The 18,485-nt window shown below is 37.5% G+C and overlaps 3 protein-coding genes and 1 long non-coding RNA gene across 7 annotated transcripts in view; 2 read left to right on the top strand and 2 right to left on the bottom strand.

Annotated features, from left to right (window-relative positions):
• Positions 1–1,415, top strand: part of SIRT5 (sirtuin 5) — a 30,421-nt gene extending 29,006 nt beyond the window's left edge. For all 4 annotated transcript variants that reach the window (XM_031946837.1, XM_031946836.1, XM_031946835.1 and 1 more), the window contains one exon: positions 896–1,415. In XM_031946837.1, the coding sequence (XP_031802697.1) occupies positions 896–968 (73 nt within the window). In that variant the 3' untranslated portion in view covers positions 969–1,415. The remainder of the gene's footprint in view (positions 1–895) is intronic.
• Positions 564–6,771, bottom strand: LOC111719099. The gene is made up of 3 exons (XR_002769386.2): positions 6,631–6,771; positions 5,774–5,960; positions 564–954 (listed from the first exon to the last, which is right to left on the bottom strand). It is a non-coding gene; the product is annotated as an uncharacterized LOC111719099 (long non-coding RNA).
• Positions 6,215–12,655, top strand: NOL7 (nucleolar protein 7). The gene is made up of 8 exons (XM_031946833.1): positions 6,215–7,087; positions 7,205–7,265; positions 8,838–8,896; positions 10,105–10,136; positions 10,663–10,717; positions 11,178–11,299; positions 11,386–11,463; positions 11,963–12,655. The coding sequence occupies exons 1-8, from the start codon at positions 6,570–6,572 to the stop codon at positions 12,049–12,051; spliced, it is 1,014 nt and encodes a 337-aa protein (XP_031802693.1). The 5' UTR covers positions 6,215–6,569; the 3' UTR covers positions 12,052–12,655.
• A 455-nt stretch (positions 12,656–13,110) lies between these two features.
• Positions 13,111–18,485, bottom strand: part of RANBP9 (RAN binding protein 9) — a 98,191-nt gene continuing 92,816 nt past the window's right edge. Inside the window, exons 13-14 of the mRNA XM_023496330.2 lie at positions 17,176–17,287; positions 13,111–14,727 (exon numbers count right to left, since the gene is read on the bottom strand). Coding sequence (XP_023352098.2) covers positions 14,597–14,727; positions 17,176–17,287 — 243 coding nt within the window. The 3' untranslated portion in view covers positions 13,111–14,596. The remainder of the gene's footprint in view (positions 14,728–17,175; positions 17,288–18,485) is intronic.

The following is an 18,485-nucleotide window of genomic DNA, read 5'->3' as shown; positions in this document are numbered from 1 at the left end:
CTGATTTACATAAGGAACAACAACAGAACAAAAACTACTTTGATTCGTATTGTGGAACCAGCCACTTTGTTAGTTATTAGTCAGTCATTAAAAGAAAGAACTTCTGTGAATAGGGATAAAACGGCCTGATTCTCATACATGCATTCTAGAAAAAAAAATCAAACCATTATACATTCTAGAAAAAATTAAACCAAAAAATACCACAATGAATAATGATCAAAAATAGGAGGAAAAAAAATGAGTTGAGTACCTTCAAGTGGTTCAATGGATAGAGCACTGAGCTGAGCTTGGAGTCAAAAAAATCTGAATTCAAATCTTAACTTTGGACACTTACTAGTTCTGTGACCCTGATCCAAGGCACTTAACCTGTCTGCCTCAGTTTCCTCAACTATAAAATGGAGATAATAGCATCTATTTTCAAACTTCAAATTTCTATATATTGTGTGTGTATGTGTATATATATAAAATATTTGTGACACGTGACATTAAGTGAAATAACATTTGATATGTACATGTCAAATATTTTACTTAGTGTCACAATTATTTTGCTCAGGGCACTGGGATTAAGTGACTTGCCTAGGATGCTGAGGATGTGTCAGAACAAGTGAGGCTTCCCATTCCCAAACTTGGTCTCTGTCCCCTGTGCTTCTTTTGGGGGGAGGGGAGAGGGTATAATAGTCATGTTTGAATATCTGAATATTGAATATGGGCACTTTCTAAGACTATACCGAAGTTGCAGAAAAGATGGTGCTCTACATTGGTGGAGGGAGTTTTCTTATACTGGTGAAATCACAGATCTAACCCCAAATGCTATAATAAAAATTATTTTGAAGAAATACATGATTTCATTTTGGTAGACCATGTTTAATTTCAGTATTCTTTATTCTTGTTTCAGGTTTCACTTCTCAGGGCCCTGTGGCAGCACTATCCCTGAAGCGCTTGCCTGTCATGAATCTGAAAAAGATTAATTGTAAGCATGAGGAAAAAAATTTGATTCATAAGTACTTAGCTATAAATACTTAAACCCAAAAGGAGGTGGGAGAAAGTGTATGGGGGAAAAATTTATAAACAGAGAAAGACCTCTGGTCCTCAGAACTGGAAATGTAACCAATCAATAGATATTCTTATTGTCGGTCACAATGATGATATTAAAAACTGTCAAGAAAATAACCCATTACATTTGTGTTGGACTGCACCGATTCCCAAATAATTATTGGGTGTTTTATAGTTGTGGTAAAAACTATTTTCATTTATCTAGATTTACAACATTTAATTTATCTATAATTCTAATAGTATTTTTTTATTTCTAATATAAACATAAGGATTTCCTTGGCTAAAGCATTGCCTTTCCTCGATTCTAATGTTTACATAAATACTTTGGCAGAAAATAAATTGACTGTAATTTGTTGTATAGAGAGGTTCGCCTAAGATATTTTTGTTTTGATGTACTTTATTATTTTTTTCTGTTAAAGTATTTAAATGGTATGGCACATGTTATCATCATTCATACTCTCAGCCATTTTCTGGCTTTTTCATAGTCTAATAGACTACTTTCATAATCATCCTTGATTTTTGCCTTCTCACTCTTACATGCACTAATTTCCATATCCTGTTGCCTCCTTTCATAGCATCTGTGGAGGGGGTTTCCATGATAGGATCTGAGAATACCCCAAGATTAATGTCTGATTCCTCTCCCCCACCCTTTACTCTGGGATTACTTCCGAACTAGCTGCCTTCCTTCACGGTACTAAAACAAAGCTATCAATCTTAAGAAAAAATATATCTAGGTGCATTTACCTTAAAAATTGTTACCTAATTTAATTATTTTTTTCTTAAAAACAAATCCTAGAGTGGTACCCCAAAACTCATTAAAATATCTTAGAATGGGATGAGTTACTAGATTTATCTCAAGTCTCAGAAATTCTCCTCTGCAATCTTAAAATGATTAACCTCCTATCTCCTTAATGATTAATCTCCAAAATTCCAAGATCTAGGAAAATAATTTTAGCAGTTCTATAAACTCTGATTATCTAACTTCATTTGTGTAATTCCAATGTGGCCAAGATGGGAATGGCAGGAAAAAGGTGTCTTGCAGGGTTTTTTCCCCTTCATAACTTAATCCTGTGGAAAGCCTAAAGTGAGAGTCAGTAGGACATTTGCTTTAATCTTCCCCAATATTCTAAACTCTTTCCCTATAGCTTTTTAGCTGTTTTTCTGGCTGTCTGCATTTTCCCTTTTAGAAATCTTTCAAGGTAACTGAATTCACAAACAATACAAACATGACACAAGACAATATTTTGCATTTTACAATGACACAAAAACAGAAATGAAACAATAAAACACACATAGAATATAAAAAAGAAATCTGTTCTGGGGGAGATGGAGAAATAATCACTTAAAGCTGTTCAGCAAAACCAAAAATTCATCTAATTATAAAAAGGTCTTTCAATGACTAGTCTTAATTTATTTTATTTGTAATAATGCTGAGTTGAATTAGAACTAATATAAATTACCAGTTAAATTTCTCAAAAATTTATGTTCGATTTCACACAATTCAATTTAAAGGAATACATATTGAATATTGCCCCCCTTCTTGATTTTTAAAAGAAGAAGGTGTATTTGGGCCATGGTCCCAAGGGGACTTCCCCTTACCTTCCTCATTCATAGAGGAATTCATAGAGTAAGGGAATGAATCTTTTTCAGATGTTTTTTGGGAGAGGTGACTTGCTTTTACCTGCAAATCTCTGATCTGAGTGATACAATTCTAACTGTCCAAGAAAAGAGTTTTGGGCATTGCTTTGGAGGACATAAATTTAGTTTTCTGCCCTCTTTTTTTTTTTTTTCCATTCCTCAGTTTGGTTATTTCTTTAACAGAAGTTAAATTAATTTTGGCTTCTCATTTGGTAGGTTTGAGTAGCCATTTATTAAAAGCATCCTATTCAGGATATTTTCATCAAAACATTTTGTAAAGGTAATTTAATTTATCCCAATCAAAAGCACCCCAGATTGTCCATCAATGATGGGGACCATGTTAGGTTAATTTCTGCCAACTTATTAAATATATGCAGATTTCAGGCCCATAATATAGAGACATATGGCTATCCACTGTCCCACTTAGAGGGGATGTCTTCAGTGCCTTTGGATGTTTGGTTGCCTTTGAAAATTTGACTGTGGTCTTTTCTTTCATTATCTTTTCTTCAAGTAATATGGACTACCTAAATTAAAAACCAAGATTTCATTCAGTTCCCCACCCTATTTAACCTGTAAAACCTGAGACTCAGCAGCTAACCATGGGGGTCTTCACTGATTTCCATCCATGGCCACAAATTCCTGAGCCCCTAGGGCTTTATAAGTTGATCAGTGCTATCCCTGCCTGGAGTTTATCAGCCCTGGCATTCTCCAATATCTAAATCCCTTTTTCTCTTAATAAATGAATCTAAGAGAAAGAGACAGGAGTATGGAATTCAAACCAAAGGTACCAGACCCCCCAAGGAGAGGTGGCAGATTGGACAACAACAAAGCTCTGAACTGGTATCAAAGGGCTGCATCACTCCTCCAGTGGTCATAAAGAAGATGCTCACCATGATAAGTCCTACTTCTAACACTAGAATGCGGGCAACCAGATAACCCACATGATAGGAAAAATAGGAGCAATTTATGTTTGAAAACCAAAGGGGGGGGGGGTTCAAGTGTGGGGTTAGGACAGAGAATGAGCAGTTTTTCCCAGAAATTGGTGGGACACAGAAGAAGGATGTTTTGCAGGAACAGTTGACCAGAAGGCTGGTTTGGGCCATTGCAGTGACACAGCTCACCCACTAAGATCAGTTAGTGATCACTGGCAAAAGCATCTGAAAGTAAGCTACTACAGATTTCTGACTGTCCTTTTAGCAAATAGGCTTACTCTGTGTCCAGTGCATCTGCTTGGGAAGGTAACTCATAGAAAACAGACATTAATATCAAGAGTACTCTTACTGATGAAACTCTTGAGTGGAGTAGTAAATAGTTCCAATCCTGCCTGTGACCTGGACATGTCACCTAATATAGTGTTCTGGTTGGTTTTCTGGTGGTCTTGGAGCAGCCTTTGTTTCAGTAGAATAATCACCTCGAGAACAGCCAAATGTTAAAGTTTAAATTCTTTATTGTCTCCTTGCCTGGGGGCCTGGGCTAGCTTGGTCTCAGTGGAGGAAGTACAGGAGGACAGGCCAGTGTGGTGTGAAATGGAGTAAATCTGGCTGAGTTTGTCCCAGCTTATATGCTTTATTATAATCACATTATCATAGGTGTGAATCTTGTAGAATAGGTGTCAATCTTGTAGAACTATATTAAGTACTAAGTAGATGTACTGAATTAGAGAATTATTAATCACCATGTTAAATTAGATCACCATTGTCTTATCAATTCCACTGAGTTAGCACTTTGTAAGAATCCTTGTTTCAAGTGCAGAGTTCTGGCCCATAACAACCTAACATTTGTCATACTCAGTTATTTCATCTGTAAACTAGAGATCAAGTCAGGATCTTCCCCATGCCTGTCCATGTCACCCCAAGCACGACTGGATATATAGAGTTTGATACTTGGGAAGGAGAATTGAATCATCTGTATGAAGCCAATGGTTATTCCTTTGCCAGTTATTTGAATCCCAATTAAAATCATTTGTTTTATTAAAAATGGTCTATCTAGGAACCCTAGCATAATAAAGTTCAGGTGATTTCAAGATTACCTAGTTGGCTAGAAAAACTTTTCAAAAAATCCCACAGTGAAGGAAGTAGCTTATAAGAACTCCAGAGAAGAATGAAAAGTCGGCTACAAGTTAGAAATATGACATAGCATTAACAAAATCTGTTTATCAATTGGACTACATTATGAGTTTATCCTAGCTGTATGAAATGAAAGATCAAGAAAGCTTCAGGAATAGGTGGCCGTGTCAGAGCCTTTGAGAGTATATATAAACCTACAATTTGTTTTATTACTGCCGCAATAACAGTAGGGATTCATTTTTCAGTATAAGAGGTCTTTTTGCATGAGTGAGTTCATGTATCGGTGTATACATGATGTAGTATTAACAGTGGATAGTAATAAATAGTTCTCTGTCCTATTAGCAAAATGTGTTGAATGGCATTAAAAACTTTTTCTTTGAAAGCAGTTCCAAGAATTTACCTGGAAAATGTGGGGTTCTGATAGAAATTCAACCTGAACAAAATGAATGATTTAGCAGATGAACTTTTAACTCTGCTACTTAGAAAAAAGGGGGAAAGGGCTAATTTTGAACTGAACTCAAATCAATTCATCAAATAAACTTTATAAGTACTTACCTTGTGCCATACTTTGAAAAGGTTAATACTATATTATGTATACACTGATACATGAACCCATTTATGCAAAAAAGAAAGAAAGAAAAAAGAAGGAAAGGAAAAGGAAAAAGATAGTCTTCAAGTAACTTACATTCTGATGGGAGAAGACAGCACACCAGTAAGCTGGATGAGGGGAGCGGACACGAAGGGAGAAAAGGTACTAGAAAGGGAGAATGATGGAGAAGTGCAGCCAGGTGGGAAATGCAAGAGTTGGCTGGTGTGGGTTTCCTTCTTGAAAAGAAGTTCTGGAAGGAGCTCTGCACCCTCTAATAGGGGAGGAAGGGGCGAGGACACCAAGGAGGCATGACACTCAGCAAAACATTTATCATTTGCTTTCTGTGTAAAAAGTATTATTACTGGATGTTCAAAGACAAAAACAAAATTCAAAATATTATAAAAGGAATTTCAGAAGAAGTACGTACAAATAGCCGAGGGGTAGAAAACATCAGATACGGGGACGCCCGGTCTGGGTCTTGAGAAGCTAGGATTCTGGGAGGTACAGGTGTGACGTTCCAGGCATGGGGACTGTCTGTTCCAAAGGAAAGCAGGCAGGAGAGCCACTGTGCTGTTTGGGGAACAGCTCAGGCCGGGCCGAGGAGAAAACAGTGCCTGAGGGGAAGCAGAAAGCAAGTCTGGAAAAGGGGGGGGGGTGTAACACTCTCCTGCCGTGGTAGGAGCGGGGAGGGCAATTAGGGGCCCAGCTCAGGGGAACTGGAGGCCAGAGCTACGGGAGGGTGGGGAGGGAATAAGCTGTGGGAGAGGGGAGGAGGTTTCTGGGAAACACTCGGTAATGGACTCGGGGAGGAAGGATGCTAGTGTTCCAGAAAGGTCATTTGGGAAAAGGTTGGATCAGTTAAGACGGGGTTAGAGTTCATCATAGTAGCTACCGGCCATAAATCACCTACTATGTGCCAGCCAATTTTATAGATGAGAAAATTGAGGCAAATAGGTTGGGTGAATCTGAACTCGGGTCTTCCTGAATGCTCTTAGTAGGCGTACTATAAACCATGCTGCACACGTGTTTGAGCAAAGGAGAAAGGTTCTCCGTAACGTCATCGTGCCTTAAATCCCTGCAGAACGTTTTTAAAATTCGGAATTTGAAAAAAGTTAGAATTTTAAAACTTGGTCCAGTCTCAGGGTTCCACAAAAACAGACAGCGCCGTGGTGTGCTAATTCCTGGCTTGGCGGCAGCAGAATGAAATGATAGGCTCATAAAAAATGGGTGGGTTGTGCAGGATAGGAAAGGATAGACAAGTAAATCTGCAAGGCAGCCACTTACACCGCACGGCCCTCTTGCCGAGAAGAGCGCATGCGCAAAGCCAGGTTAGCGCTTATCAAGCGGAGCCGAACCTTCCAGGCCTGTTGGCGGCGGTAGCGGCAGCAACGCCCACGCAGCTCCAACGTCACGCGACTTCCTCACCTCCGCGGAGCGGTTTCCGGGTCACGGTGCCGGTGGGAGAGAGGAAAATGGTCAACCTACGGCCGCGGAGGCCTCGCCGCGCGTCGCCAATCGGGGCGGTGCTGGACCGGGAGGACGAGATAGAAGAGTCGGACTCGGAAGGGGAAGAACCGGACTTGGAGTTCCCCGACGGCGGCCCAGCGGCGGAGACGGGAGAGGAGGAGGAAGAGGAGGAAGAGGAGGAAGAGGAAGATGAAGCCCCCGAAGAGTTGACGTTTGCCAGCGCCCAAGCGGAGGCCAAGAAAGACGAGCGGCGCCTGCGGGACGCTCTGCTCAGGTAACGCCCCGCCTCCTGAACCCCCCCCCCCCCCCCCACCCCGACCGGCGCGGGCTCTAGCGGGGAGGGGGGGGCGGGGCTCCGCGCGCCCTCATCTCTCCCGGCCTTTCTCCCCAGGGACAAGCGGCTCCTGAAGGAGAAGAGGAAGCGGCGGGAGGAGCTGTTCACGGAGCAAAAGGTCAGGGCCGGGGCGGAATCCCGGCGGTTTTCTTGTTGTCCTGGGGCTGGGCGAGACCCCTTGCAGCGGGGAACTGCGGATGCGGACCAGCGCGGGCCCGACCTCGCCCTCCCCCCCTCCCTCCCCCCTCCCCCCTCCCCCCCCCCCCCCCCCCCCCCCAGGCTCCCCGTGACCAAGCCCCGCCCGCGGCCCGGCCCCTTTTCTCCCGGTTGCCCCCACTTTGTGAGGGAGCGTGTCCCCGAGCCCGTCATTCTTGCGTCCCTCTTCGGCGGGGCAGGGCCGCCCTCTGTTTCTTGTCTTCGTAAAGTTCTAGCGTCCTCCCCGGGGTGCCCGTTCTGGGGCAAGACGCCGCTGACCCTCAGCTGAGGGAAGCGTTTCTCGCGCTCAAGCTCCAGCCTGGCCCGTGTCCCAGGTTGATTGCAATTGCATATGCCTTTTGTTCCCCAGCAATGACAGGGCTGAGATCCTGGTGAGAATACTGACTTTCCCTACCCCCCTCTGTATTCCTGTTATCTAAGTTGGGTCATTTTCTGCCTTCCGTAGCAGATATAAGCAGTATGCTCTGGTGGAGAGATCAATCCCACCACACCCTCTTCTCCCAATATATTTAAAGGGGGAAGACTATGAAACAAGGAGCATCCTCCTTCTACCACTGTCTTAAAAAGCGTTATTATTTACTTTGGAGTGACCAGAAACCATAAATACTGACAAGCAGGTGAAAATACCCAAGAGACTGGTTGCTGAAAATCATTCTTCTCTAGAAATATAAAACGTTTTCTTATTTTTAAATTTACATTTCAGACATTAAGTACAACATAAATGGGGGGCAGATTTTTTTTAGTGCCATGCTAAGAATTCAGCTTCGGTGCAGGTGATGGAGGCCACACCAAGTTGTGAAAGGCATTACCATTCAGTTATTCCTGAATCTCTCACCCAGAGGCTGAGAATTTAGGTAGGTCACATTCCTGTAACTGTTGTAGGAGCTGAGATCAGCGGCTTAGATTTAAAGCTAGTAGTGATCTGATAGGTAAGCCTTATTTTCCAGGTGAAGAAATTGAGAGGTGAAATGACTTGCCCATAGTCACTCAGGCCACACATAAGGTCCTCTTGATTCTAAAATGGCACTTTTGATTATGTCATTCATTGGAGTCCTTTGACTAAACTATCTTGCTCAGTACAGCTATGTAAGTGTCTCTCTGATTGGTTGGTGTTCTTTGTTCTGGATGACCAAAATGACATCTCTGTGGTAGTGAAGTTACATGTGAAATTTGCTGTCCCAGGTCAGTTCTAAAGTTCTTGAGAAACCTTAAGAATGTCTTTTTAACCACCTTTTCTAACCATCGTGTGAGGGCTTGCCCTGTGTGAATTCTCATAAAATAGCCTATATTTGGCCTTTGAACATTATGGCTAGCCCAACAGAGTTATGCTCTCTTCAGTAGTGTTTGAATATTTGGCTGTTTAGTTTGAAGATTAACCTCTGTATCTGGTCTTATTCTACTGGGTGATCTTCAGAATCTTCTAAGACAATTCAGTAAATGCCTCTAGTAATTTTACTTTTTTTTTCCCTCCAAGAAAAGAAAACTACTTCCTGCCACTCTTCTAGAAGAATTAACTGCAGCTCCCCAGACAATGTAAGAAATGGGTTTTGCTGACCTCCCATTTTCTTTCTCATATTTCATTCTTGAAATGCAATTTAATAAGTTTAGTACTTATTTGGTATAATTCTATAAAGAATACAGGACTTGCTTTTCAAATATTTTAAACTAATGGGGTAAGGTAATCCATTTCTTTACAAACTAAGAGGAAATACTCCTATAAAATCATGCCCTCCTCTTTTTCTTATTTGATTTCTCCTCTCATTTTAAGTATGTCTACTGCAAGTATTTAGATTCTATTGTTTTAACTTTTTAAAAAAATATGTTAAAGTATACATTAAATACAATATATGTATACATATAGTTATTTTGTTGCACAAGAAGAATCAGACTGTGAAATAATGTACAATTAACCTGTGAAGGAAATCAAAAATGCAGGCCGACAAAAATAGCAGGGATTGGGAATGCTATATAGTAGTTAACTACTTTTATGTGAGGAGTCTTGATTTGCATAAAGATTATTGAAATTCTGCTATTATGTTCTCAATTTTCAAAAGCTTGACCTTTAAGTTACTCCTGCTTAATCTATTTGTTGACTGACTTATCACTTCTAGAAAAATACAAAACCTTTAAAACCTTTTTCTGACTTTTATTTCTCCAGCCTTACATATATACCCATCTTAATTTTAATTAAACCAGTTTCCTTGCTATTCCTTGGACACTCCACCCATGTACAAATGATTCCCCAGGAGAATCCTTAACTTTCTTCAAAGCAGTTCTACTGAACTTTTGATCCACCTTAAGTCATTTATTTTTTCATTGAATTACTTTCTGTATACTTAGCTTCACACATGTTATATTCCACAAAAAGAATTTAATTTCCAAGGAGAGGGATTGTTTGTATATGCCCAATACCTTATAATGGTGGGGAAGACCTTGGGAGTCATACTTTTATTCCTAAAACTGATTGAGGGGGGCAGCTAGGTGCCACAGTGGATAGAGCACCAGCCCTGAGTTCAAATTTGGCCTCACATTTAACATTTCCTAGCTGTGTTACCCTGGGCAAGTCACTTAACCCCAATTGCCTAGGCAAAAAAAACGGGGGGAGGGGACCAATTGATGTTCTAGTCCTGTGGGACTTAATTTTATTTTACTTTCTCCTTCCTTAGTAGAAAACAAAATATTTCAAGATTTTTACAGATGGCAAGAGTCATTCTAATTTTTTTTTTTTTCATTTTTATTAGAATAAATGAATCATTACCCAGATTGGAAAAAGGTACGAAATATTATATAAGTTATGTAACTTCTAAATAAATAGAATATGTATCCAATAGTATGTCATCTCTAAGGAAATAGATTTTCTTATCTATACTTGACTGGTAGAGGACATTAGCAGATTAACATAACAGATTATCTGTTGCCTCTTTTACAATTAATGTAATTAGGCTGGAAATAGGGGAATATGTTTCCTATTCATATAATTAACAAAGTTATAGTAATTTGAATTTAATTAACTATCGTTAATTACGTGAGTACCCAAGGATTGTTGTACATGTGGGAAACATGAATGGTTATTGTCAATTTTGGTAAAATTTTGTAGGTAAGTGGCACAAGGAATAAGAACATTGGGTCCAGAGTAAAGAAAACCTGGGTTTTTAACTGTATGACTCTGGATAAATCACTTAAACTGTTTTTTAACATATATCTCAAAAGGACTGAAAAAATATTTGTAAATGCTCAACAGTGCTTGACCTAGAGTAGACATTTTATATATTCATTCCCTTTTTCATCTTCCTGCCTAGGCAATGCAGAAAATGAGAACAAGGAGGAAAAAGAAGAAAAAATGTTTCATACACGGTAATAAGCTCCTATTTTACTGAGGACAATATTGGAATTATTATCTAAATAAGATTTGTGTTAGGAAATTATTGTTTTACAGTATAAGTAGATTTCCAGAATTTGACCCATTGCATCAAATGATTATTTCTGATGTTTGAGCTTAGTGGGAGTTATAAAACTTTGAGGCATTCCATAAAAGTATTTTAAACTGTGTAACTCTGGGCATATCAATTAACCTGTTTGCTTCAGTTTCCTCATTAGTAATAATCCCACTTAACTCCCAGGGTCGTTACGAGAATCACATGAGATAATAATTTTAATAGCCATTTAGCATAGTGCCCAGCACATAATAAAAACTATAAATTTTAGCTATTGTGATCCATCACAATTAAAAAAAAAAAAGTGTTAATATCAGTTATTTTTTTTTTTTAATTTTAATTTTGCATCATTATTTTTCCCCTTTTGTTGTGGTTACCAGCGTAAAGAAGAGGTACGTGGCTTGTAGACTAAAGGACCAAGATTTGATAGACTTAAGGCAGCAAGCAGCCAAAGGCTTCATACAGAAGTATTTATATGGTCGAGGGAGCAACAGAACTACTGGTAACTTGATTTCATATATATAATTTGCCTAATTAACTTACTTTTGACCAAGGAACAGGAAACAGTAAAAAAATTTTTTCTTTCAGTAAACAAATTTCTTTCCCTTGACAACAAGAGATTGCCAGTTAAAAAACCTGCAGTCCAGTTTGTGAATAATAATTGGGGTAAGTTAATAATTTGGATTTCTTCTTCCTTTACCTGCTTATATTTAAACAGTTACTCACGTGTTAGCTACTGCTGGTGAAAAATTAGCAATGCTGGACATATTTTAAGTGAAGTCAAAGCAGGAAGAAGAGACTTTTTTTTTTTAAATAGTCTCTTGAAAATAAGTCCAAATTACATATTTTTGTGACACAAGTTGCCCTCGTCTCCGACAAATTATATTGTCACAGCTCATCTTGGGAAGTTGTCTGAGGCTCATATTTCAGTCATAGGCAGTAACATTGTCATTGTCCGAGATGGGCTTCAAAATGCAAGTGTTTCTTGAGTTATATATATATGACACCCATGCTTATATTCATAGTATTGTAGTGCTTCATTCTTCTGCTCCACCTAAGTGGTAGTTTGAAGCTCTAGTTTTTAAAATGAACTTGATTTGCATATTTCTATGGGAATTATTTAAAATGTAAAAATGTCTTAGTTGTCATCATTTTTTTATTTTAGGAGCAGAGAGAAAACAAAGTGCTAAGAAGTTCAAAAAACAATGGATGCATAAAAAGAAGCTAGCTTCCAGAAGACCAAATATTACATAAATCCCCTTTTTAAAAATGATCACACTGTTAAAAGATCATGCAGAATTTATTAAAACTACTTTGCTGTTTTTTAGAACTTGTTTGTTTTCTTTTTAGAACTGTATACTTTGTTTCCATTTATGTACTAGTCTTTTTTATCTAATAAGAATGCTCTTATACCAGATTAAAGATTATGAACATTCTGAAATGACTGGAATTGAGCTCCATACTCCTTTTATATAGGCCAGATTTTTTAGAAATTAAGAAGAGCAAAAACAAGAACAACTGAGTTAACAAATACCAATCAAGGAGTAAGCTCTTTTCTCAATGTGGTTTCTGCCACCTTTATTGTTATTGACAGTCACTTTCTGGCTACAACAGATACTTCAGAATGTTATCATTGGAATGCTGGTCTATGGAACTCGGACCACAAAAAAACACCATGAGTTATAATATGAAATGAATGCTGAAGGGCCTGGGCCCTTTGAGGCCATTAATTAAGTTCAATCCTTTCATTTTACAAATAAGAAAACTGAGGTGCAAAGAAATTAAATGACTTGCTCAGTCACATTGGGTCTGAAACATCATTTGAATCTAGCTGCTTCAAAAACAAGAATGGAAAGTTTTCTTGAAAAATGTAAGTTGGCATATTCTCTGAAAGTTAAAACTTTTAAGTCTTAAGAGTTCTCTAGAGCTTATAAATTAGTTCTCAGTGACTGAAAGTCAGCTTGAACTCAAGATAGGTCAACTTTCTTCCCATTATGCTGTGCTCCAAAGGCTTTCTATAGTATAGAGCTTTAGTATAAAAGATAAGAAATTTTTTTTTGGGGGGGGTGGAGGGGGAAGGGTCAACAGCAGAGCAACAAGGGATTTTTTAAAAAGATAGTTGATAGCTGATAACATTTTTAAATCCCTGAGTGTAAAGGCTCAGGAAAAACTAAAACCAAAGATTAATAATGATGATAATCATTTTCAAAAAGTCTCGGGAAAATAGCTTCAGTACCAAGCTTTATTTTTCTTATATTGTAGCTAAAGCCAAGGTAATTGCCAAGATATTACTAGAAATCTTTTTAAAATGGGCCTACTTGGGGCAGCTAAATGGCATAGCGGATAAAACATGGCATCCCCGACGTCAGGAGGACCTTCGTTTAAATCTGACCTCAGACACCTAACACTTCTGACCTGTGTAACCCTGGCAAGTCACTTAACCCCAATTGCCTCAGCTAAAATAAAGTAAAATAAAATGGGCCTGCTTTGCATCTTGTCAGTTTAACAGAACTGCTCTGAAATGAATAAAGATTACCTTAGTCTAACCGAACTCAATAGCTATATGCACAAAGCTTTCATTTTTTTGAAAGCAACTGGAAGAAATAAAACAATACTACAAGCATATTCTTAGTCTAACTTGAGTACTGTCAAATACAGACTTAGATGGAGACTTGTCTTTTGGTATAACCCATCCTCTTGAATTTCCCATTTCTCCGTATTGCTGACTTATTCTTTCCCCACTTCAAGCTTTAGGTTTTGAACTCTTTATAAAGTAGGCCACTGGACTGATGAACTAGCAATCTTAAATTTATACTGCTCCCATAGTCTCGGCCAAACTATAAGCAGCATTAATATTCTAATTTAGTTTGCTTGTACCCGATTTTAGTTTTATAATTTAAAATTAATACAACTCTAATATCTGTAGAAGTAAATTTTTAATGGCTGGTTAATTATATCACTACATTTTATTGCAATATAGTACTCATGTAAGCACTTAAAAATGGAAGGTGTACAAAGATTAAATTAAGACACTGTAAATTGACTAAATATTTGGTTTTTTATATAAATAAAGGTCGTAACCACACTGTTGACATGTAATACTGTTATAATACAACAGTTAAACTTGTGAGTCTACAACAGAAGTTGTCTGCAGTTAAACAGGAAACAAAGTTGAAAAAGACCATGTTAAAACAAAACTACTGGGACTAACAGGTTGGGATTGTAAGTAGCAACAAACATATTCACTCAGCTCCTGAGTATTTCAAGTTTTACAGTACACATTAAAAATGATTTCTTCCATCAACACTATAAATCCAAACTGTCAGGTGTTTATGCACTTTGCAAATTACACTGATTGATCGCTAATAATGGGAGCAGGGGGGGGGTTGGAAAGTCTCCCAATTTGAAGTTTACATCACCCACATGCTAACACAAACACAACTTGTTCTATAGTTCCTTCCCCCACCACCACCCCCCCCAACCCAAAGAAGCAGAATTTTGGGTTTGTTTTTTAAAATAATTTTTAGAGGATTTGTAATGATCAAATTTTAATATCTGAAATTCAGCAATATTTTTTAACTCTTAGACAACTAAGAGGTTAAAGATGGAAAATAATTTCTCCTAACACTAAGTTAGAAAATCATTTGCATCATGCTGTAAACTAGGAAGCAATGTAAAGCGACAAAGACCTGTCCCCAGTACATAATTTTAAAAAAATCTAAATTTCAAATCGGCAGAGCTGGTCTACTTCCATGTTGACTATATGCCACAATATAAGTCTGAGCTCTTAAATGCATAGCTAATGAAGATAGTCTTCTACTGTGGCAAATGCACAGGATCCAATTCCTGATCGGGCCATCAGTCCTAGACATTGTGTGGCTTGTCCCATTGCTAGGGCAAGTGGAGGTTGCTTTGGCAGATTGTGAGTCTCTGGAGGAAAAGAAAATTCAACAATGGAAAAAAAATTTAAAAAAATTTTTAAAGTATATGTTTAACCAAGAAATTTATCAATGCAAAAGCATTTATTAAGCATAAACAATGGAAAAATAATTATACTAGGCACTAGAAATAATGAGGAGGGACAGTTCAGGTTTAATGAGTTAGCTCAAGTAAAGGCAGAGTTCTATATAATATTGAATATGATTAACAACAAGTAGGATGGTTCAGAGTGGCAAAAGCATATGGCTTGTGTAGTCAAGCTTGCAACCTTTGTGTTAACAATGAACAAATGAGATTATCCTTAATTACATAGTTAACTTTGAATAATAATTTCTTGCACATTAGTCATTGTAGGTATATGGCTAAGTAAGACTACAGGAAATTCAAATCTGGTATCTCAGAAGAACATAAAATTTGTTGGGAACATTATCCTTAAAGAAAAGGCTCCCAGAGAACTAATTCAATATTCAACATTTCACTTTCCCTTTCAATTGAATTAAAGAGTTCTACAAGTAAACTCCAACTTAATATCTTCCTTATAAAGTGGGAAGTTCTTTTTCTTCGACTTAATTGAGCCTGGCTAATCAAGACTCTTTAAATTGAACATGGCTAACATGGGTCTATAATTGGCCCTTTTCTATAACAATTCTATACTTGGTGATTTCTTCAGCTCGCACTGGTTCAATTATCATCTGTATATAAATGACAGAGCCAGCTAGGTGATATTATCGTAGAAAGAGAAGTTCACTTCAATTCTGACCACATACATTTATTATATCTCTGGGCAAGTACTTAACCTGTCTCCCTCAGTTTCCTCATCTGTAAAATGGGAATTAACACTAATGTCTATCTTCTTACCTCCAGAGACATCACCAACTGACACACTGTACTAAATATTCCACAAACATCCCAAATCCAACATGTCCAAAACAGAATTTATAATTCCATCTCCATACTCCCAATACATTCCTTCTTCTGAACTTAATAATACCTAAATCCTATTACAAATTAGAGCATCAATATCTTCCAAGTCACTGGTAGTTCATTGCTATCCTCTATTCTCTACCAGAACTCACTCCACATTTCTAGTCATCTATTGCTAAATCTTGTCATTTCTACCTTCACAACATCTCTCATGTTCTTTTCCCCACTCACAATCATGACTGGGGAAGGCCCTCGTCACAATTCATGCCTGGACTATTTACAATAACCCTCAGATTGGTCTGGGTTCTACCCCAATCCATACTACACTCGTAACTGCCAAAATGATTTTCCTAAAAACAAGTGTGTCTATCAGAACCATCATTGCCCCAGTCCCCACTCCCAATTTAGCTCCAATGACTATTACCTTCAGGATCAACCTTTGTAATCTTCTGTTAAAATTTTGAAAGTCTTTCACATTATAGCCCCTTCCTAATTTTTCTGTTTTCTTACTATATTCCCTTCCACATATTCTAGCCTTCTGTCTATTCCTTGAACATGATGCTAGGTAATAGCTCCTGCCTTTTCACAGGCTGTCTTCCACATTAGAAAGGCTTGCTCTCTTCCTCACCTCTATCTCCTAATTTCTCTGACTTCTGTAAGACTCATCTCAAATTCCATATACTGGGAAAAAAAAGGAAATAAAAATCCTATACAAGAAAATATTGAAAACTATCTTTACATGTTAATTGCAAAACAAAAAAACAAAAACAAAAAACTATTTAATGAAAAAAAAATTTGGGGAACAAAAAATTAATTGTATGCTTAAAAAAATTTTTCCAGAGAGAACGTGAGTGCATTTATATGCATACAGTTGTCTGAATATTGGAGTTCCCATTATAATAAGAGAAGAGTCTTCTTAACTTTCTTTGTATCTCACCTGCTTAGCAAATAGTGAACACTTAATAAATTCTTTATGAATAACTTGAACAATCTGTGACTACTGTAAAGGAGGTGAAGTGCACAAAAAGGTACAGTGTACACTACTTTTTAATTTTTTTTTTCTTAATTTCATCTGGTCTAGGATTGAGATTGAAATGTGATTGAAGGGCAAATTAAAAAATAACAAGGTTAACACAAATAATTTTCTAATACTATTAGGTAGATGCTCCCAGGTATTTACAGGGGAGGATGGGAAGGTGGGTTCTTATTTAGTTATGTCCAACTCTTCGTGACCTCATTTGGGGTTTTCTTGGCAAAGTTACTGGAGTGGTTTTCATTTCATTTTCTGGCTCACTGTATTACAAATAAGGGAACTGGGGCAAATAAGGTTAAGTGACACGCCCAAGTTCACACAGCTATAAAGTGTCTGAGGCCAAATTTGAACTCAGGAAGATGGGTCTTCTTTACTCCAGATCCAGCATTTAATCTACTGCAATACCCAAGCTGCCCCTCCCAGCATCCTCTGCACAAAAATTTAAGAGAATCCATTATGGCCTGCATTTTGTTTTTACTTACCTAGTATTGCACTGTTCAGAGCTGAGCACACAGGTTCTCTTTGTATTGGGTCAAGTTGGTTTCCAACTGGACTGCTCCAGGGATCTGAATAAGCAAGCAAACTGAATGCATCCTGTTGAGACAACAGTAATGAGTTCACATTTCAATTTCTTTATGACTTAGCTACTGTATACTATCAGTCCCCAAACTGGATTAAGAATACAGCTAGGTAATTCATTTAATTTGAGCTATTATTCAAATGTATATATATGTGAAAAATAGCTCTAATTAAATGAAATATATGTGTACACTTAATGAGCTTACCTGCTAATTAGTAAAATGACAAACAAATGAAAAATTAATTCATAATAGGAAAAATGTCATAAGGTAACAGAAAGGATTAAACATTAAAAATCATTTTGATCTGGAGGACTTCATGAAGTAAGGTTGAAACTTTATCTGGGTTTCAAATGGTATGTAGAATGTTGAAAAATGGAAAAAAAAAAAGACAACAGTGTTGCTTTTTTTCTCACGGTACAGAGGAGGAATGAAATGGGGGGGGTGTGTGTAAGATAAATTATATTAGCAAAGCTTCTTGATAAATCATAATTACAAAGCAAAACTGAATTTCTTTGTGATTTTCTTCCTCTCTTCCCTATTTTTTCCTTCAAAGGCACTATGTTATTAGTAAAAAATATTGGGATACAAAGTTAACTTACAAATATAAAGCAAAAGCAAGCCACCAAGGGGTTATTTCACTGAACTAGACAAAAGAGTAACAAAATTCATCCTAAGGGATAAATTCCCAAGGGAAATAAATGGGAAGAAGTAGGAATTAAGGGATCAGTGTTACCAGATCTTAAAATATATTTTATTTTGAGGTGGAAAATATCTTTTTATTTTTCAGGTTACCTATGTATATTCATTTTTCATGTATTTCCATGAATCATGTTGATAGAGAACAAAAGGGAAAAACCACAAAAAAAAAAGAAAAAAGAAAAAAGGTGACTAGTATGTTTATATCTGCAATCAGTCATCATACTTCTCTCTCTGTGGATGCAGATGGCATTTTCCATCCAGTTTATTGGAATTGCTTTAGATCACTATTATTGCTGAGAAGAGCTTAGTCTATCATAGTTGGTCATCATGCAATCTTGTTGTTGCTGTGTACAACGTTTTTATAGTTCTGCTCACGTTACTTAGTATCAGTTCATGTAAGACTCTCCAGGCCTTTCTGAAATCATTCTGTTGATCGTTTCTTATAGAACAATAATATTCCATGACATTCATATACCATAACTTATTCAGCCATTCTCCAACTGATGGGCATC

The sequence above is a fragment of the Sarcophilus harrisii genome, chromosome 1, assembly GCF_902635505.1.
Source record: "Sarcophilus harrisii chromosome 1, mSarHar1.11, whole genome shotgun sequence".
NCBI lineage: Eukaryota > Metazoa > Chordata > Mammalia > Dasyuromorphia > Dasyuridae > Sarcophilus > Sarcophilus harrisii.
The sequence above is the reverse complement of the archived record's forward strand: the minus strand, read 5'-3'. Positions and strand labels throughout refer to the sequence as shown.